Source organism: Melanostigma gelatinosum (assembly GCF_949748355.1).
Source record: "Melanostigma gelatinosum genome assembly, chromosome: 2".
Taxonomy (NCBI): Eukaryota; Metazoa; Chordata; class Actinopteri; order Perciformes; family Zoarcidae; genus Melanostigma; species Melanostigma gelatinosum.
Window position 1 is genome coordinate 17,287,693 of NC_136635.1, and position 22,082 is coordinate 17,309,774.

Here is a 22,082-nt window from a genome sequence, read left to right on the forward strand (position 1 = left end):
GCACACACAAGCGCACACACACATTTTGTGTCTTGGGAAACACAGTCATATATAGCAGTGACTTTGTCATGTGAGTGTATGAGGGCGTATTCACCTGCATACTGCTCGTTTCCCTCTCTCTTTAAGGCTCAGGCTGCATATCCTGTTCTTGAGTCAACACTTGATATAATCAGGTGTCACTTCCTCTTTTGTCAGTTTGCACATCTGTTGGTCAGCTGTGAACCTGGCCGAGTCAACTTGGCAGTCTGGCCAAAGAAAGCACACAGATGCATGCACTTACTGTACCTGTATGCATGTAGAAGCTAAGCATACACACTCGTAGAGGAGTCATCCTAAAATCCCCCTGCAGATAAACAATCTTATCAAAGCATCTCACACTTTTCGCTTCCTATTTCCTGATTAGTCGTTGGCAGTAGGACAATGAATGCCTATGTACAATGAGAAGTTTTGGTAAAATGAAAGGCCCTACGCATAGGAAATATATTCAAGAAAAGTGAAATATGATTTCAGCATTTTTCAATCCTTCAGTATCTGCAAACAAGAAAAAAGGATAAAATATCTGAAAAAAAAGTCCACACCAGCTACAGTAATGCATTGTGTAGTGCTCTTATTAGAGTTGTTCTGTGGCAGAAAACAACCTTGAAAGTCAAGTATTTCAAAGGACATTATTCTTTCCGAAGAGCATGGATTGAATTTTAAATTCACATCATGTCTGGATGATTCAAACAACCCGATACTTTGCTGCTCGATTGCAAACAAAATGTCAGGGGGTCTATGGGTGCAATTTGTAAAAGCAGCATTCCAGCGTACGTGCTTGAGTGGGTGGGTCAATGATCCGTTACACCGCGCCGTATCACAGATAGAGTCTCTCTCTCTGTCTCATCCTCTTTCATAACATTATAGGAGCAGCTTGAGGACATGCACAAATTAAAGATATTAACATACAAAGTGAGAGAACAACATCCTCTTAAGCACATCAACGGGTGCATGCGACTCAAAGGGAGATTTCTCAACACAAACCCAATCATTTTTATCAGAGTTTCTATCAGCATAACATTTACAACTTTTTTTTTCTGCTTTGACCAAGTGAGATGTTCTCTCTCTCCCTTCATGACCTACAATGGCGACTTTAATGGCAGCACCATAAGAGTGTGGTCTGTTGAATGTGCGCGAGAGAGGAGAGGATAGGAGAAGAGAGAAGAGCGCAGGAACACAATGGGTCTGGCGTTCCTTTCAGTCGGCTCAGGGCCTTATCTCCCGTCAACACACTAGCCTGTGACTGCCACTATAGGAAAGGATTTACAATGTGTGAGTGGAGGAAATGCTGCAAACTTCTCTCTTGCCTTCACTCTGACACACACACACATACACAGAGAGAGAGAGAGAGAGAGAGTCATTTCCATACCAGCACAATGACCAAACCTGGTTCTGTATCTCAGTGAGAGCTCAACCATCCAGGAGATGCAGTCAACATAACAGAGTCCACAGCATGCGTTTGTGAGGTGACAGAGAGGGATAGTGGATCGAAAGAAAGGGGGAGACAAAAGCCATTTTCGCCATCAATGCCATCAAAGGGATTTCCAGTCGCAGTTTTATGGCGCGGAGGGTTCATCGAAGCGAGTTCCCACCTTGCGTGCGAGTGTTTCATTGTGCAGTTTATCAGGCCGGCCACATGGAGTGTAAGAGCTAACCCAGTGACCGCTCAACAAAAGGGCAAATTAAGAGTGAGAGGCTGTCGTACAGGAAGGCAGACAGGTTGACTGAAGCCGTTCCCGAGGAGAATAGCATCCTGTCAATCTTGGAGCTGTCACCTTGACAGGAATCCTTTCTTTGGATGCAACCCCCATCGCCAACCTTTCTGTCACTCAAGGCCACACACACACACACACACACACACACACACACACACACACACACACACACACACACACAATGCTGCTATAACTCTGAAAGAGCGACATATAGAGATTGAGTTTCATAAACACAATAATCCATCTCCTTGACAACCGTACTTCCACCGTGGTACTCTACACACGCTGCCTCCAACAGACCCAGCTTGTTATGGCCTTTGCATCTGTTTATTAGAGTAATGTTAGTGTATGTGTATATGTGTGTGTGTGTGTGTGTGTGTATGACCATGTTCACAGCTGCAGACTTTACAGTAGATCAGCATATTGTGGTGTAAACTAAAACACTGGCGCTGGACCTGAGGTTACCTGAATTATTCCTTCACATGGGCCGTGGGGGGGAAATGTTACGTTGCAATCAAAGAGCTGTGGGGTTTCCCCCTGCACGCTTGTTCACATTATTTAATCAGGACCGGAGCGTTTTTTAAAAAGTCCTCCTGGCTCCATACGAAGGCAGTGTTTGTGTTGGAGGCTTGCGAGGCTGGTGAGACTGGAGTCGGGGCAGAACAGCTGTCTGTGTGTACTTTACAAGCTGGTCGTGTTTGTTCTGTAGACACAGGAGAGGTCAGAGGGGTGTCAGCTTTGTCTTCTGTCCCCCTCTATGGCCGTGTGTATGTGTGTGTGTGTGTGTGTGTCCAGCAGAGGGAGAGAGAGGTCAGGTGGGTGAGGCAAAGGGAGTAACAACCCGTGGACAGGTGGAGGATTCTCACTATGGGAACTACACCTTTTTCTCAGTCTCACTCTGAGTAATTGTGTCTGCTTATCTGATATATTTGTGTATTTATTAAGTGTTTGTATACATTAATAAACATCACTGTAAATGCAGGCAAACATTTATTTTTAATCTCTAGTACAGCTGAAATGATTCGTCGATTAATTAACCCTGTTGATTGACAGGAAATTGATCTCATTTTAAATATCGATCTGTCTTTAATGAAGTGCAAGAATGTGCTGCTTTCTGCTGGTTGAATACCTTTCGGTTGTTGACTGCTGCTCAGGCAAACTTGATGGGTATTTTTCAGTATTTTTGTCATTTTATAGTTTCATTATTAATCCATTAATCCAAATATTATTTGTGGCTCAATCTCCATGAGCATACTCAGACAGAGATAGTCATCTTAAAAGGAATACAAAAGGTTGAAACTGCTTAGGTTAACTTAAATAGGATATAAACATGCAGCAATAATTATGAATATTAATATTGTTTATATGTGCTATACACAGGACTACTCATTATCAGGTTCTAATTTACAGAAGCATATACACAGAGCAATAAAAAGGCAACATTAAGCGATAATAATAATATTTAGTCTGTCCATCTTCACATCAACCCACCAGCATGGACATGACAATACAACACAAAGACAACAATACACGTTGCAAGCATTGTTCACATGCAGACAGATATATTATATAGTTTTAGTTCAGTTCTCTGAAATCTGTTCTTGCATTTGTTTTTTCCCAAATGTGAGATAAAGTAAATAAAGTCTTCAGTCTCGTGCACTCAATTGCGCTCTCCTTGTTGTCCTCGTCGTCCTGTTATGTGGAAACAGCGGCACCCACGGGCAGACAGCGGGACTCAGTTGTATTTCTCTCAGCTCTTGTTTTCTGATTTCACCGCTGTGGCATCTGAAATAATTAGTTTCAGGCTGCCCTCCTCAAGTACATTCACATAATTCATATATATTTTTCAATGCATGTCATTGTACAAAAGCCCAGTGTAACCTATAATCACGGATTAATATGCGTCCATTTCGTTTTTGTAATATACTGAAATATATTAGCCTACAATGGCATCATTTTGTATCCAATATGGGATATTTGTAGGCTACAATTTGGATCAGCTTCAATTCAGAAAGGATTCCTGTACATAGCTGCCAACCCGCGCCTTTGATGGTGAGAGGGAGAGAGAGAGAGAGAGAGAGAGAGAGAGAGAGAGAGAGAGAGAGAGAGAGAGAGAGAGAGAGAGAGAGAGAGGTTAGGAGCTCCAGATGGTGTTTAAACGCAGACAGAAGGCTACAGCGAGGACAGAGATAGGAGGAGGAGGAGAGAGCCGCGGTTACTGAGTACAGTGAGCTCGTCAGCTCAGTTCATCAGTGAAGAACAAAACAAGTCTGGGAAAAAAAACCCAAATTGTGAATTGACGTGAAAAGAAACTGTCAATTATGATCAGCTGACTGTGAGTGTTTTTTTTTCCTGCTGGAGAAGTGGATCTCTTTCAAACACCATCGAAAGACAGGTCGGCGGAGGATCGGCGCGTCGGCGGAGGAGAAGGACCGTACAGAGAAACGTGGTAGTAGAGCAGCCGCTCACAGGCTGCAAAGAAACGCTGTTGTTTTCAAAGGAAAGAAAGGAACAGAATTGATCCCGCCGGATGGATAAGGACTTGTTCCTGACACCACGGACTGTGGCTGGGCTGTGAACTAAGAAGGGTTTAAAGTTGTCACAGGAGGAATAACAGTCGCACCCTGCAGACAAGAGGATCCGCATCTTAGTCCTTCGCGTTTTTTCATGGGATACGCGAGGATTTGTGGACAAAGTAGAAACCGGTTGATACTTTTTTGCCTGCTTAGAAACGACCAGAAAGCACGTTTTTGCAGTTGAAGCTGTATTTTTTTTTTTGATATGATTTTATTTATTCTACGTGGGGTGGTTCAAATGAGCAAGAGAGCGGATTTACATGACTGGGACAAGTTGTGATTATTTTTTTGTCACCGTCGACACAAGAAGCTGTTTGCTTTAAAACACACACAGTTACTGCAAAACCAAAGACATCAATGTGCTTAAGGATCCAAGAGACCTGGCGAGAGAAATACCTCATCATTTATTTTACCTGGGAAGTCAAAGCCCCTTTTGACCTCCCAAAGGAAAGTTAAACATTCGTGTGTGTGTGTGTGTGTGTGTGTGTATGTGTGTGTTGGACTGTGGCTTCTGCCTCTTTTTCCTCTCAATATTTAAAAAAAGAAACAAAAAAGGAATAACACCTGAACTATCTAGCAACTATTCCCGCACTATCTAGCCAAGGCTTTATCATTTTTCCCAAATAATGAGGATTGAGATGATGTACAACCTGTTTTAGAAGCTATCTGGTGTGGATGATCACCGCCACAATTACCTCAGCTTGACCTCGACCTTCACCAAGTAAGTACAACCTGCAAACTCGACTGTGTTGAAGCAAATCATGGGAGAGGTTTATTTTGTTATTGGTGTGAATTGTGTTTAAATGCAACAGGGCTTTGGCTTTTGTAATTGATCAGAACATTTGATATAATGGAAGGAGTGTTTCACATTCAAAGGCTCAGGCGGATAAAATATCTCAAGTTTAAAGTCTCACATTCTGGTCAACATGACTGCAGCTCTGTTAGACCGGCATGTTAATGTCAAGATGAAGACAAACCAGGCTACCGTTCATGGATTTATTTTCTTTAAATGCCTTCTTGCTATATTTATCCCTTTTCCTGTAATTCTATCCACTTTAATTAGATAATTGTACATAATAATACGTCTTTAAAGGGTTTAGGATATATAGGGGAAGATATTATATCCTGTCTGAGTGAAAAAGCAAATTTCTTCTCATTATTTCATTTGTGCTTATAATATGGACGATGTAGATATTGGGACATGCAGAGTAGAATGGACAGAAAACAACCCAGTCTGATATTAATAATTACATCATAATTAGCATTAACAAGATGTGCGCTTATCTCCTTTCACTTGCTTTTGTGTCACTTGAACGAAATGTGGCGAGAGAGCTGAGGCGGAGACAGAGAGACTGAAGGGGGTTCATGAGTTGTTTGCGCATCAGTCTGTGCTGCACATCAAAGTGAAATCTTTGGACTCTATGAACTTGGAGTCCTCCCGGACTGGATGGAGGCGATGGGTGTGAAGGGTTACACTCAGACATTTACTCTGACCTGAACTCCATGGTGCCTCAGATTACAACCCCCCACCTTTTGTAATGATACTGTGGAGCATCACCGGTGTCCACTTTTGTGTGAACAAAAAGAAGAGCGATCCTTTCTGGTGAGTGTAGTTTGTATTGCTGTACCAACTTGTGGAGACATGAAAGGAGGAGGTAGAGGAAGTGTTTAACAGGAATAGTGTGGCAACCAAAGAAAATAAACATAACTGCAAAGTGATTAAAAAAGCTGAAATCATAGTGGATAATTTATAGTCAGCCTTTGTGACTGTAGGGACACTCCCTGAGAAGAACCAAGATCAGCCAAAGGTTTCTACCCCCACTTGAACAGCCTCAGCAGCACACTCTTCTGCCTGTGAGTGCAACAGTAAAACACTCAGGCCATTTTCTCTGCAGGACACGGCCCTGTATAATTGGCCCTGGTAAATATCATCTGAATAATTGAACAGCTGATAATAGTCTTGAACAATGGATGTGAGGTTGCAGGGGTGAAACCGCAGTGCAGACACCCTGCCTCACCGCACATTATACCTCCATCACCACCAAGCGAGCATCTCAGGCTCTCTCCTTCCAACGCTGGCCGCCCCATCATGGGCCCGGCCAGCCACCTGCTAAGGCAGATGTCCCCACTTCATCATTAAGTATCTCTCTTAAAAGGCAGGCCATTCATTATGGCCCCGGTCGGCTGAGTGTTTATTCAGTTTCCATCTACCACAGGTGCATTGATGGGACGTCCTCTGTTTCACATGCAGAAGGAAAAAACCCACAGGACTTTAAAAGAAACAGCAGCAGACTAATTCACAGGCCAGCGGAGAGTCGGCATGAAGTCTGCTGTTTAAATGACTAAAAGAAGCAATATATACTTCACTGCCATTTGTTCACGGTGGGAATTTGCTTTCTTGTTTCATTATTCTGTGATTCATTGCTGCTATTTCAGCCACATGACTTATCTTTTACCATCAAGGTATCAAAGGCCCAGTATTTGTTGTACCCTTTCGTGGCACGTTCCAATGTTAACTAGATTACTTTATTAGTTTGTTAGGAGATGGAGAAAGTCAGTACTGTTTATCACCTCGGTGTCATCTGGTGCTGTTGACGCCGCTCGTTTGATACTTTGACCTGATGCTGCAGGTTCTTTGCAGCGCTTACGCGTTTAGTGTGTGGGCTCATTGAGTGTGCTCGGCGTGTGTGTGTGGTAATTATTGTGATCTAAATGCGGGCAGTGCAGGTGAAACTGGCTGTCTCCTAATTAATGAGTGGAGCAGATGGCCTCGGGTGGGCGGGAGCTGCGAGCCAGTCAGGTGGTCAGCACAACGCAGACACCTGGGCCATCACAAACAAGACGAGCCAAGCGGTTGACACAAGCCAAAGACATCTGGCCTGTGTGTGTGTGCGTGTTTACATGTCTGTGTATGTATGGCCCTCCTGAAAGTCAACTAACAGATGTGCACAGTGTTGTATCTGATATCAGGTGACCCCTTGGAAAGGAGGAGTGGCCTATTTACTCGTACATGCATTAGTTGTGAAAGAGGTTTAAGATATTAAACTATAAAGGTAAGAGAAAAAAAGGAACATTAGAGAAGAGTCGTTTTAAAAAACATAAAATGATGTGAAGCAGAATTGTTTTCTTCTTCTGCTTTCTTGTCAGTAAATCGTCTCATGATCACTTTGGGGAACACGACCCCCAAGTTGGAAACCATTGCTATACAGTTTGTCCTCTTACACCAGGGTGTTTTTAAGATCTGGCAATGACACAAAGCTACACAGTGTGCGTGCAGCCTATTTATGTTTATGTTTGTGTGTTTATGTTATATTTGGGAGTTGAGCCTAATTTCCGCCTCTAAAAACTTTGTTATTGCACATACGGTGCACCAGATGCTTCAAAACACAGAGGTTTGTCTAGCTCATATTGTTCCCTTTTGACATGTGCAAATATGTTTTATTCATCAATTCGAAGTGTTGTTTGTGTTTCTGTACTTTTGATTTGTGACACAAGCTTTCATTTTTTTTCTAAGATTAGCTGATTGTAGGGCGTTTCACAGGTTTACCTCCAGGGCGAGAACATTAGCCGCAATAGATAAAGATTCTTTGGAAATAAGGGGGGAAATTAAATCCTCTGTTAAGTTTGTGTATCAGGGAACAACATGTTACAGTGAGGGAGCCATCATTTTTGGTTATATTAGTCTTACCATTGCCGCCCTGCGAGTGTGTGTGTGTGTGTGTGTGTTCATAGAGAAGCACAAAATGACAGACCACTATGGGATGTTTATTACAGAGGAGACAGCGACGCGTTATGGATAGTTATGAGGGTTATCTGACTTTTGTTCGTTGTTCTTTGGTTTGTTCAGGATGACAAATGAATGGCAGCCTTGTCCAGAAACAGTGTTCTTACTGTACACTTAAAGTGAGTTTAATGAGATCAGTGTGTAAACGTGTGTTTTTGTGTAGATAGGGGGCAAGTAAGTGACTTAAGGCGTGATGAAGTGACGTTCCCGGCGTTGAATCTCTATGGTTTCACTGCTGTTCATCCTAATACACAGTGGGAAAGTGTGGTTCTGTCTACCTCCTGCTTCGTCCTCCGTCCTGTATGTGTGTGTTGGTCTGGTCTGCCCCGGTCTGTTCCACATGTGTTTGACATTACTGTGACAAGGCTGCCCAGCCTCTCTGGGGAGATGGAGAATGTCAGAGACTGGAGCGGAGGAGCGAACAGCTTCCCAACATCTGATGGAATGAGAAACACACTCACTGGATGGCTCGCCTGCTGACGCCACAGCGTGGGAGCAGAACAGAGCAGAGGGTGGAGGCCAAGTAAAACCCCAAAATGTGTGTGTGAAATAACATTCTGACTCACTTTTCCCCCGTTCGCGTCCGTGCATGTCTACATATCCTCTCAGATTCCCAAGAATAGTATATAGCACACGAACAAATACACGCTCATCATTTATTCTCTGCTAGGTCAGTCATCACTCTGTTTTGCATCCACTGGAATGGTCTCCATCTTTTCCCAATATTTCCTTGTATGCAGAGCAGGTGAAATGCTCCTTACTCCCTTGTCGTGTGACATTCAAGGATGAAAACTCACCATTTGTCGCTGAGCATTTTGGGAAATTATTTGTTGAATTGACGCTTCATTTGACTAAAATTGCTTCAGCACATACAGCACTGACATTGCACCATCAATTATGCATTTGCAAAAGAGAGGCACATTTCCAGTGCTCAGAAATCATCAATCATGAATGCAAAAGGAAACAAATGTCACAACATTGATGAATTCACATGTAAAGTACGTATAGCTGAATTGCTGGTAGCTACAGACAATAAAAAAGGCGCTTCCTCCTCCTTCCTTCCTTGGTGCCTATTTCACCGCCTGCTCTCCCTCCTCACCTTCTACTTCCTCACTGACCTCTGACCTTCCTTTGACCCTCCTCTCTGCCTTTTCCAATTCTCCCAGCGGCACCTTCTCACCTCCCACCCCCACGCCCTCTGCCTCACGGTAGGAAGTGTGTTCAGATCAGAGTCAGACAGAGGAAGCAGCTGTGCTAATCTACAGTATAGCGCTGGTCTTGGTTTTAATCAAACCCAATGGACAGGCCAACAGAGAAAATAGGAAGTTCATATTGCCACCGCTACCTGATATAATGAATCCCTCCCTTTCCTTCTGCCCCACTCCGAGGCCTTTATCGCAGGCGTGGAGTAAACAAACACAAAGGAACACAGACTGAAGTTATTAAGGCCTCTACTCCAAAGTAGTCCTCTCTGGACGTCGGGGAAGTGCTGCAACACAGGAGCATGCAGGCAGAGATTGGGAAGGAAGGCATGTCTCTCTCTCCGTTTACAGTATTTGTGAAATTTAAAGAAAGCCGTTATCTCCTGGAAACAGATCCTGTGCCACACAGATGGTTCCGTCTCTCTTCAAATGGGAGGCTGAGAAACTGAGTGCCGTCGTGTTACCAGTTAGTTGTACTTAATCTCGGCTCCAGCCTTCCTTCCTCTGCCTCCCTGTCTCTCTCTCTACACACACGCACGTACACACACAGACAAACACCCCTTCACGTAAAAATATTGCCAGTGTAAAGTACTAATTTCACCAGGAAATGGACATTTTAGCGTCTCAGAGGTATTTGAAGTGCAGAGAGAGGAAGGTCAGAGATTTACTGGATGTGTCAAAGAGCAGTGGTCACTTTGAGGAGCGAATCATCGTCTGGCATTTACAGGAGCCTCAGCAGGGTTTAGGGGTTGTGTTTGATGGTTTCCACACTGTCTCTCAAGTGCTACCTCGGAGAGAAATCATTCCATTAGTAATGTGTCTGACTTCTGTGAGTTATCATTTAAGGAGAGGTCTCTGTACAGACTTTCAGATTAACATGAGTGTTGTGATCATATTTGAGACCGTAGTCATTTTACAGGATCACCTTCTGAAAACTGTAGTATCAATTACAGGTTTGTCGTGGACCTTTCTAAAAGGCAGTGCTGTTGCTACCAGCAGATATTCTAGGAGGATGGAAGTAAAGTTAAAAACATATTGCCCTGTGATTTAATCATCAATGCCTTGACACTACAAAATCTCCTCTCACAAACACATATATCATTAAACAAGTCTCAGGAGATCTGACCAGGATTGTATGCAGGATTGAGTCCACTTCTACCTGATTTGGTTTTCTTGTCAAATTATTGAACTGTCACTAATTGACCTTATAATTAGTGGTAATGTTAATGCACAACTTGGGTATTAATTAAACTGTTCATACACTGACATAGTCTCATATCATTTCTCAAACTCCTTATAATCCACAAAGGGACAGTTCCTTTATAGTATCACTGTTTGCTGTCCACTTACTTTGACCATGACATGACAGCGGGTCATCCTAAGTTGCTAATTAGCTCACATGATCAGCATGTTATTGGCACCGCAGTCGCTCTCCTCCTTTCACCGCTCACTCTGTTTTTGTGGCGGCGTCCCGTAGTCGGCTCGCGTCCCAGAGGAGTAGCTGGTATTTATTTCAGCAGCTTCCAGCATGAGCTGACTGTAGGCTAAATGGAGAAACTGTCAAGCTTCTCTCTAACCTGTCACATGAATGCCCCCTCCTCCTCCTCCTCCTCCTCCTCCGCCACATTCTGTTTCCCGGTTTGTGTGTGTCAATGTGTATGTGTGAAACCTATGGGGTCCTGCAGGATAATACACAACACCCTACCCATGCCTGGCTAATGTCAGGAGCTATTGTTCCCGTGCCTGCAGGCCAAATGAAGAGGTATGAGAGCGCTGGCAGACTGAGGAGCAGTTCAAGACAGGTTTGTCAGCGCTGACAGCTCCATAGTGACAGAGTAGACATTTAACACTGAATGAAATGAAATACATGACATCAAGCAGGAAAATGACTAATCTGCTGTTTGTTGTCCTATTTTAGCTGTATAAGTGGCAGCTCAGTGTCAGGTTTTTAACGGTGCACAAAGCACATGAGCAAGAGACATGGGGAGAAAATAGGCAGCCACAATTCACACATTCTGTTTAACACACACACACACACACACACACGTAGGGGTTTTGGGTTTATGAGGAGGAAGGACAGAGATGCTGCAGTTGCCGTGGTGTGTTGCCAGGGTCAAATCTAAGTCTTTTGTGCTCCATAAATCAGCAGGCAGCAGCGGTGACGTAAGAACAAACAGAGCTGCTCTCTGCTGCAGCTGGCTGGAAAGAGGGAGAAACAGGAGAGAGGAATACAGAGAGGGAAAGAGAGAGCAGGACAGCAGCTGTCAGGCCTCCATCGCACACCTGTCACACAGGAAGTGAGCTCCGGCCACTGTTTCCTGGATACACCTCCTCAAACACTGCTCCTGGAAGAAATAGAGGGAGGACATCTGCTGTGAGGGGAAGACAGACAGCCAGCGAGACTGATACGCTAACGGATCAATAGAGACATTTGATAAGGACGAGGAATAAATGCCAAATAACAAAAGATGATGAATTTCCCATGCCTGCGTTGCCTTTCTCATGTCAGCAGCTTTGTGGTCCTGTTTTCATGTAAGTGTGTTTCCGGATTACACACAGTCAAGAGGATGTTTGTGTTATCGCAGAGATCTATGACAGACAGGTCACTCTGTGGAGACTCCCACAAATACAATGAGCCCACATGCCCTAAACCTAACAGTGGGACATTCCCACGCTTGTTCCTCTCAAGCACCCCTCCCAAACCACCCTGCTCCCCCCTCCCTCCTGTGACCAATATGAACTAATCCAGATGTAAAGTATGCCGCTCACAAGATGTACGCCTAACTTTCTTTACATGGCCCCGCTCCTCTCAATTCCTCCTCCTTTTCCTCTATGTTTCTGCTTCTTCCAATCTCTCTCACCACCCAGCTCACCGTCTCCATGCCGAACTGATCAGGGCAGGAAGTGATATCGCTCGTAGCCACCGTACTGCTGATGAGGCACTTGGACCTCTTGTCTCTGGTTTTGCTTCTCGGCCTCCAGAGTCGCTCTGTTGTCGCTGCTGTTAGTAGAAAACCTCCTCTTTGTTTGTCAGGCTTGTCAGGCTGGGTCCTCAGGAGGCCCCCCTTGCCCTATTCCCAGACTGCCCTTCATGCCGCCTGTATGCAATTAACAGTGTAATTAAAAGCCTGATGAGCTAATTGGTGCTGGGTGAGGCTGCAGGTGTTTGGATCGGGGAGCTCATTTATGTAAGTGCACTTATTGTAAACATCCTCCGACAGAGGATAACAGAGGCAGTTTTCGAACGTGTTTTATTCTTTTATTGCTGTTCATTATATATGTTTGTTTATTTTCAAATGTAATTCATTCAAATATTCATCTTTCTCTCTCTTACTGGGCCAATCATCTGTGACCCTACATGCCGTGTGTTGCAGGTAGATATGCAATGCTCAGTGGGAAGAAGAAAAGAGGCAAAGTGAAGCCAAAGCGTTGCATTACCTTGTGAGAAACGTTTTAGGCTCGCGCAGAGCTCTATTTCATACCTGTATATCAACAGTGCACTGGATATTAAGATGAATTACGTTATGTCTGATGGAGCCCACTAACACAGCTCATCTGAAAGAGGAATGACAAAAGAAAGTCTGATCTGATGTCGAAACATGGCAGCCTGAGGCTGAGCCGTCAGCTGGCAAAATTAGGCACATGGCTGACAGGACGAGGAAAAGAAGAAGTAGATGAGAGGGAACACAGCAGAGTTATCATGCAGAGCAGAGCCTACATGTAAATCCTTCTCTCTGCTCGTGACTGTCTTCCTTTCTGTCTCTCTGACCCATTCCCAGATGTACATGCACAGTCACCTCCTCATATAGCTGTGTGTGTGCGTCTCTTTCTTGTCTCCTACTTCCTCCCCCATATCTCTCTTGCTCTGTGGCAGCTGTGCTGGTGATGGCTGTGTGCCCATGGTGCAAGCTGGCTGTGGGGTCCCAGGTGGCCCACATGACAGTTATTGATGTTCAGGTGTTCAACTCCTCTCACACAGAGACCCTGGAGCAACACACACACACACAGAGATGCAATCAGAAGCACAATACACATGCATGCACTCCAAAGTAGTTCACATGCAAACACAGAATACAGAATATACGCAGTTTATAAAAGTAGTAAAAATGCACTTGCACAATTATGCATATAAACTGTGTGTTCCTCTATTGCTGCTGAGGAAGAGTAAACAACACAGTCACAAGTACAACCGAGAACTCGTGCATACAGCTGCTGGGCTGTCTGGCGAGCAACACGAATTACAGTTGTCAACGTGAGATGAAAAGAACAAGCTAGTCAATGTGAAAATGTATTCAGCTTAGGTTGTATGTGACTCCTAGGGTCCAGTCTTTCCACTTGACCACTTTCTGTGTGTGCATGTGTGGTGGGATAGCCAGTGTTGGTACCAGCGCCCAGTGCAGTCCTAACACACTCCAGATGTGTCTGGCTAGCCGGGGAGTTGTTCTTGGCACGGCTGCCTCGGCTGAATGTCACAAATACTTTCCTTTATTTAGGAATGGCTCTGGGTTAGTGGCTGGAGGAAGGCGAGGATGGATGGATCGCGGGGGGAGGAGGGAGGTAGAGAAAAGAGCAGAGGTAGATGAAAAGACCAAAATAAATGATTAGCAATGTCGAAGGAAAGGGGGAAAAAAGAGGGGGAGGAGGAGGAAGAGGGGGGACTAAGAAGAGATGTTGAAGGGCAGAAGATGGAGAGGGAGGAGAGAAGGAGGAGGGAGCGGCGCGGCGAGGGCGCGAGGCAGAAACAGCTCCAGTCTAGCATCTGGATTTTATTAGCAGCCGTTGGGAAAATCTGAAAAGGAAGTTTTTTCTCTGCAAGCATGTCGGCAGCAGTGATATGCTGCACATAACCACTTCACTGCCGACGAGAGGAGCCAGGCCCTCCCAAAGGAGAACAGATGGTCGCTAGAACTTCAATACAATTACATCAATAACAGCTTTCACAGATATAAGCACTGTATGACAGGATCCCTGCAGCTCAGAGAGACAGAAGTACAACTCCTCTACCCTTAGCACCCCCAGCCCTGGATGATTGTCTTTAATCCATCCTCACTCCCTGCCCGTCCTCAATTTATCCTTGTTTTTCTTTTTAGACATTTTAAAGTAAATGATGAAGCTTTTGACTTGGACAAACTGGTGACTTGTCAATGACTTGCTCATGATGATCTGATCAAAGACAGGAGGGCTTTTGTCAGTGCTTATTAAGGAGAACCACCCCCCTCATCCGGTTTGTTTTTTTGTTCAACATGTTTGTTCAGCCGGCACTGCATGTGTACTGTCACAGGGATTCTCAAGTAACATAGGGTAAAATATGTGTCCGCAGCGTGAGCGTATGCATTCAGCAAACTTGAGCATGTGTGCATAGATCTGTGTGTCTATTTGTGTGTGTGTGTGTGTGTTTTGTGTGTGCAGGCACTGCACAAGCCTGTCTCCCACCCTGTCATTAGTGAAGGCTTTAAAGCCTCTGAACTCTAAATCAGCTCAAGATGAAGTGGAGTCTGGGATCTGTCTGCCGAAGCAGCCTGTGTGCTGACACGCAAATACACACACACACACACACACACACACACCTACACACACATACACACACACACACACACACACACACACACTCCCATCTTACCTGTGACACAGTTCAGACTTCACACCGATAACAAGGCATATACAGGAATATATAACTTTTTTTTATGTAGATTGCTCTTGGTTAGAGGAAGATGACTTATTGGGCGTGTGCTGCTGATGTCAGCAGTCTTTTTCTTTTGGGCTGGTAGTATGAGAGCGGAAGGTTCTGTAGGTGCTGTGTCCCCTAGTCTTAGGTTCAGGGCACAGGGCTACAATCCCCATGTTTTGATACGAAGGCCTGGTGGGAGGCTGGGGGCCAGAGGCTCAGGCTCTGTTTGTGTGGACTCCTCAGCGGCCTGATAGGGAACAGATGTGGGAAGGTAGGCGGCCGGGCAGCCAGCCAGAGCAGCTGGGAGAAATTAAAAACAACAGCATTCCTGGAGACATGGGGAATTACAGTGGGAGGGAAGGAGGGAGGGAGGGATGTAAGGAGCGAGAGACAGAGGGAGAGTTTTAAGGCAATGTGGTCACTGGTGAGAGTCTCTGTGGAGTACGAGAGATTGAATAGACAGGGGGGATTTAAGAGGACTGTTGTGCAGTGGTCAGCTAAAGCTAATAAGTTGCAGCTGCATTTCCAGTGGAAGCACAAGCTCACATGCACAGACACGCAGATATGCATACAGTCAACAATAGGACGTACGCCAATGTGAAATGAGACCAAAATGTATCTGAATTGCCCTCTAATGGCTTGTCATGACATGATGGTACTGATTTGTGTGTGTTCTTAAGGGGTTTAATGGAGGCATATGTCCATAAATCTATGATGAGACCCCAAAAGGGCTTTAGAACGTTAGACAAACCACTGCGCTGTGTGCTTGCAGTAGGACAGTACAGGATCTGTGGTTTTGTGAGTCTCGCAGTGAATTGTTTTTCATCTTGTTTCATCATGGCACAAGGGGAGAGTAGAAGACAGAGAACATTTTTAGAACTCAGCCTGCAGACTGTTTCTTTGGTGTGCAATCTTTTAGCCCCAATTACGTCAAACGTGTAGACATACAGCTGTTCAGAGACAGACAGCGGCAGAGAGGTCGGTAATCGGTTTATTTTCAGCCTAATATTCAATAGTGAGTGTTTGGTACGGCCGGCAAGGTATCTGTATCCTCAGCAGATCTATTCTCAGCTGTATTGATCCCAAAGTGGCTCCTCTCAGAGAGCCAGATAAAAACCTGTGGAGGGAAATAGAGCAGCTTGCAGACAGGAGAATGAGCATGGTCCAGACCTGGACCTTTGACCACAGGTCTGTTTTACCTGGTGTGCCATCTCGCTCTCTCTCTCTCTCTCTCTCTCTCTCTCTCTCTCTCTCTCTCTCTCTCTCTCTCTCTCTCTCTCTCTCTCGCTCTTTCTACTTCTCTCAGTTCGAGCGTTTCGTCCTTCAGCACAAAGCACAATAGGAGCACAGATGGCCACAGATGGGGTTGCAGACCTAGCAGACTTTCTAATGTATTAAAAGTGGAATCCAGAGCATGATGCGTATGTGTGTGCCCTGTGTCTGTAGCTGAGATTAAACAGCTGTCTATAATCCTGCAATGGGAGCAGACAGACAGATAGGACGGTCCCCTTATCCTCCTCTCCTCCTGAAAGATCATACGTGGACCCAGCTCTTGTTCAGTTGAGTGTATCTTCAGAGTTCTCAATGTGGGGACAGTCCAGAAGTAGGATTGGTTATTCTAATGCATGTTATGATGGTATGTGCAGTATGTGATGTATACTGCATGTAAGTCCTTCAATGCACACTGCATGTAGTAGCGCAGTACATTTGATCAAAGAGGATGTTTACTGAAACATATGGCAGCCTCACTACAGGAAGCAGCCCGCCAATTCGGCAGCACAGATAGCCTGTTTGTGTGTTTAGGGTTCTTTAGAAGAGAATGTCTGCGTCTATTTATGCCAGCTCTCCCCCATCTGCCTCTATCTACAACCTTGTGTGTTTATGTTCAGTGCGTCTGGCATGGGGAAAACAGCGGAGTGCCCCTCGTGTTCTTGAGGATCCCTGTGTCAATGGCCCTCGTACAGCACACTCCAGAGTGGCACTCTTTAAATACAGACACCAGCTGTTGAACGCATCTACATGAGCTCTCAGAAATAGGCTAACACCAAGGACTGAGGCCAACTGAGGCAGGAGTCTTGTGGAGGAAAACACTGGGTTCACAGTTGGCTCACGGGGAGTGAAATGACAAAACACATTATTTGAAAGTGATTTAATATGTTAGTTGGTGACTACAATACATTTGCAGCTGTAAAAGAGGTCCCGTAACAGTGTTCAGATGTATGAAAGGCCTTTGGCTGTTTGGTTTGAAATCATTTTTGTTATTAGTAGGATAACAAGGAGTAATCACTGCCTATAATAACCTCTTTGCCTGTGTCGTTTGCAGAAGCCCGGTCTCGTGACAGGGCCACCCTGGCAGTGACCTCTACTCTGTCCTCATAAGGATGTGAAATGTGAAATAAGGCTTTCGTTAGGGTTCCACGTTTGACAGAACGGACCGAGTTCATTTCTCTAATCCTGTAATCCATTAAGAGACAGCTGAAAAGGAAAAAGAAAAACACAGCGTTATTGAGAATCAATAAATGCTACAATGTGGTTTGCATCTGCTTTGAACATAGAAAATGATATTCTGTCCTCTCTCTTTCATTATGAAGACATGTGTTTACTACACTTAATGGTGGTTTGTAGTACTAGTGCAGAAATACACACATTTATGTTCTAATACATAAACGTGCTGCGTATTTATTTCATTACTTTTCACTGCATACTGCACATTTAGTGCGCCCCCTGCCAGTTGCACACATGTACACATACTCTAAAGCTATCTCCTCACGAGTCGTCACACCTCTTAGCTCGGGTTTACATTACAGAAAGATCTGGTTCCAGCAGCTGCAGTGACAGACGGACGCATAGACAGAAAGACAGTCAACACTCCACAGATACATCACTAAAGAACAGACCTGCTGCTTGTTTATCCATTATATATAAATATAGTCTGACTCGTGTATGCGGTTGTGTGCATGACAGCGTTTTTGTTGAAGACACACTGTTTGCATGCGCCGCATGAGGCCCTTTGCCACAAATGCAGAACGTAAGGCGACAGTCCTCACACACTTGTGTGGAACATCCGCCCCGTGTCATGTTTTCTTCTCATGTCCCTTGCTGTACCATCCATTCCCTTCACCCTCCAGAGCCTGGCCTTGCCTTGTTTGGTGCTGGCAGGGTGTCTGGCAGAGGGCAGTGAGGCTTCTGGTAGCAGGACGGAGCTCTGCTGAAAGTCCAGTGATGGACAGCAGCAGATCCAGCTGCACTTGTCACTGGCTGTCAAGCCGGCTGTCTGAACTAGGGGACGAGAGGGGACAGGCGGGGAGGAGTGAGGAGTGTGTGCATGTGTGTGTGTGTGTGTGTGTGTGTCTGGGGGTTGGAGGTTACAGTGTAGGGGCACTGATTGGGATGTCAGAGAAAGAGAGAGGGAGAGAGAGAGAGGGAAGAGAAGGGGGGAGGGGAGGCTCTCAGTCAGCAGCAGCTGAGCGAGTGAGCAGGTGTTACTGTATGTCTCCCAGGCCCATGAATCTCCAACAAGAGAGACACAATACAAGTTTGGATTCATTTCCACTCCCTGCATTGATTTATTTTATGGGTCTTATGGTTTAAGGAAACAGTCGATGGTTCCCAGGTGAAAATGTCAGTGGTCTCCTCCTTAACCAGCTGTCTCCACTCTGAAAGTATGATTATTTTATTTTCGTTCTGCAGCTCCATCTTGATGATTGTCTTTTTTTTTCTTCTTTTCTTCTTCTTCTTTCAAATCACAGGTAGCAGAGTGCAGAAGGTTGGAACGATGCCAGATTCACCTGCGGATGTGAAAACCCAGCCCAGGTTCACCCCACCCAACATGCCTCCTCCACCCCCGGCTGTCAGCCAAGCAACCAATCGCAATGCTTCATTCACCCCGGCTACCAATAAATCAAGTAAGTTAGCTGTACAAGACCCACCGTTGTTTAGCTTACGTGCTGTGAGATTTATGTTTTCTTTGACTTGAAGATGATCCTTTTGTGAGGCATCATGTCAGCGAGCAGGTAACAGGTGTAAGAAAAACAGTGAGCTGGTTGAACAGCCTCTTCATTTCACAGTGAGCACTGGAGAAGATAGCCATAGATATGTGAGCTCGTATCTGCTTCATTGCAAATTCTTTACAGACCTGACATGCACATCTCGTCATATATTTTGTAATTTGTAAATCAAATGCCCTTTGTCCTCCAAATCAAAACTTTACGATAAATTAGTGCAACCAGTGGCCTAGAGGTTAAGATGCATCAAATACTAGCTTGTCATACCCTGTCTCTCTCTCTCTCTCTCTCTCTCTCTCTCTCTCTCTCTGGTTTCTTGTCAATTCTTAACTATCCACTGTCCCCCCCCCCAAAAATTACAAATGTTCTAAATTCGTTTGTGGTTTGTTGGTGTTACAGCAGTATTTCCCTGACGATTTGTCAGTGTGTTTTTAAGACCCGCTACATGTTAAAATAATATGATTTACCGATCAGTCTGTTATAAATTCCACAAATGAATAAGCTTCTGCAACTTGAAGGCATCTACAATGGACTACACGGCCACTTGTCCCTCCTAGGTCAACTGTCATGGACACTTCATATGCATAGGGAGAGAAATCTCAAATATGTGTTTCTTTCCTGTTCTGGTGAACAAGTGTTGAAGTCACGTGTGTGTCAGGTGTGTGTTGCCAGCATCTATTTGTGTGTGTGTGTGTGTGTGTGTCTTCTGGTGTGCAGAATGCCCTGCTAGTGGGACAAGTGTGAGCGCATGTGCGAGTGCGGCTGTGGCATTGTGTGTGCATTGGTGTCCGTGTTGTTTACCAGCTGGTTGGGCGGCGTAGTGGGTAGTGTGTAGACTACTTTCTTCCCTATATAGCAATGACAGCCCATGTTGTTTCACCTGTTGTGGCGGGCGGTCAGTAGTGTAGCTCTCTCCTCGCACCTCTCTCTGAAACCAGAACACAAGTGCTGCCTTTTGGGATCACATGGGTTAGTCCATATGTGTTCAGGCCCTCGACCCACAGATCAGAGCAGCAAGCACGCCTGAGAGGAACAGAACTAGACTACTGAACAACTAAACTCCACATCGTCTTGTCTTCAAGAACGTGTACAAGGTGTAGTGTTACAGTACACAATGGCTCACTGCAGAGTCCTGAATACATTTTAAAAAGATAAAGTTACTGCAGCGGTTATTAAATTATGGTTTGGACACCGTGGTCAGTGAAAGTGCTTGCATATGCTGCGATAATGAAATACAATCCTTTAACTAGACATTGCATACACAGACTACACTATGTGTTTAATCTGAGAAAAAACTAAATGTTGTCATCATTAGTTATTGAAACGCAGATATAATGCACATAAATGTGCATATTTCTTTCAATGACACACTGACGAGACCAGAGATGGAAAAAGATTTGAGCATTTCATTATTTTCTGACACGTAAATCACATGTTGTTCAATGCACTCTGCATGCATTTTCATCCGGCTTGGATATGAAAATATGAAAACAGGGGAAAGTTCAAACAGAACTAGTGTTTGCGAGCTATTTGTGAGTTTGTCGGTGCCAGCATCGCAAGGAATACGTGAGTGATTATATGTGTGTATGAATGCTGATTCTATTCTGAAACTTAAAGCTGCAAATCTACTTTCAGATGGTGGACATGTGTAGGGCCAGATTTAGCTACACACCTGCTGTTGGAATAAAAGTAACACAGGCCACAGGACTATTTTTGGCCCCTCTTTAACAAGTTCCTCTTATAGTTGTGTCCTAGTGAGTGTGTGAGGGGGAGAGGGTGAGGACGGTGAAGTAGACTGATACAGGGGGAGATGGAGGGGAGGGGGCTTGGGTGGTCAGATGGTACCACTTGTGAGACAGCTGAAGTGAACACACACACTGACAGCGCTCAGCCAAACGGGCAGAGAATTGCACCACTGAAGTCACGATGTGCATCATATGCTGCAGGCGTGGTGTCGAATTAGAGTCTATTGTGTGCCTTACTTATTTACTTATATTTAATCTTAACCACACACTTCTCTATCAGTAGGAAATAAGTGCTTCTGCCCACATCACGCCCACAGATCTGTCAGATGCCCCCCCCCCCCCAGGCCTCTCCAAAACTACTGACCCAATTCACGTTGTCTCTTCCTTCTGTCTGTTCATCTGCAGTGCTGAATGGGAGCAGCCACTCTCCTACATCGCTGAACGGTGCTCCGTCCACTCCCAACGGCTTCAGTAATGGGCCGGCAATGTCGTCGACGGCCTCGCTTTCCAACCAGCAGCTCCCGCCAGCTTGTGGTGCCCGGCAACTCTGCAAACTGAAGCGCTTCCTCACCACGCTGCAGCAGTTTGGCAACGACATATCGCCTGAGATTGGGGAGAGAGTGCGCAGCCTTGTGCTGGGGCTGGTGGTAAGTTGTGATGATATTTGTGTTGAATTATTGTTACGGATCTCGACATCCATTCATTCATCCCGATGTTCTTTAACTTTGTATCTACGTATTATACCTGATGATAGTTAATTCATGTGATGCAGAGCATTTTACATTTTGGAAATGTGTCTTGTTCAACAGAAAGTCACTCGAAGTCACGAAAGTAAAAGTTGTTTATATTGCGCACAACAAAATGTGCCCGCAACGTGATCTTGTTCTTATGCGATACACGGTACAAACAAGACAATAAAAAGATTTTAAAAACCTCATCTTTCAGGACTTCATAAGAGCGTGTTATGAAAAGTGTTTCTCTGAGCGACTCTTTGGCTAACTCCCTGTTGTCTTGGGCAGAACTCCACTCTCACCATCGAAGAGTTTCACTCCAAACTTCACGAGGCCACCAACTTCCCTCTGAGGCCGTTTGTCATTCCCTTCCTGAAGGTAAATACTCGTGCACAGATTTTATGTAAGACAAATCAAGCCCAATGTCTTCAATAGACACGCTCAAAGCTCACCGCTGCTGTCTATATGGCCGGTGTTCAGGACTGTGTGTGTGTGTGTGCAGACACTGCATGTATACCTTTCCTACGTGCTCCTTCCCTACCTGCCTCCAAGCAGAAAGGGCTCACTGAGAGGCGCAGAGGGAAAGCTTGTTTTGATTGAAAACGTATAGGTGTAGACTGT

The 22,082-nt window shown here is 45.0% G+C and overlaps 1 protein-coding gene across 2 annotated transcripts in view; it reads left to right on the forward strand.

The window, feature by feature from the left end:
• The window catches only part of cbfa2t3 (CBFA2/RUNX1 partner transcriptional co-repressor 3), a gene marked incomplete at its 5' end in the record, with an annotated part of 34,984 nt that overhangs the window by 2,823 nt on the left and 10,079 nt on the right, over window positions 1-22,082 (forward strand). The window contains 4 exons of one of the 2 annotated variants that reach the window (XM_079289682.1): window positions 4,063-5,048; window positions 18,731-18,886; window positions 21,136-21,377; window positions 21,750-21,839. In XM_079289682.1, coding sequence (XP_079145808.1) covers window positions 18,757-18,886; window positions 21,136-21,377; window positions 21,750-21,839 — 462 coding nt within the window. Of the gene's footprint in view, window positions 1-4,062; window positions 5,049-18,730; window positions 18,887-21,135; window positions 21,378-21,749; window positions 21,840-22,082 lie in introns of those variants that run through there. The other variant, XM_079289681.1, reaches the window with a different exon arrangement.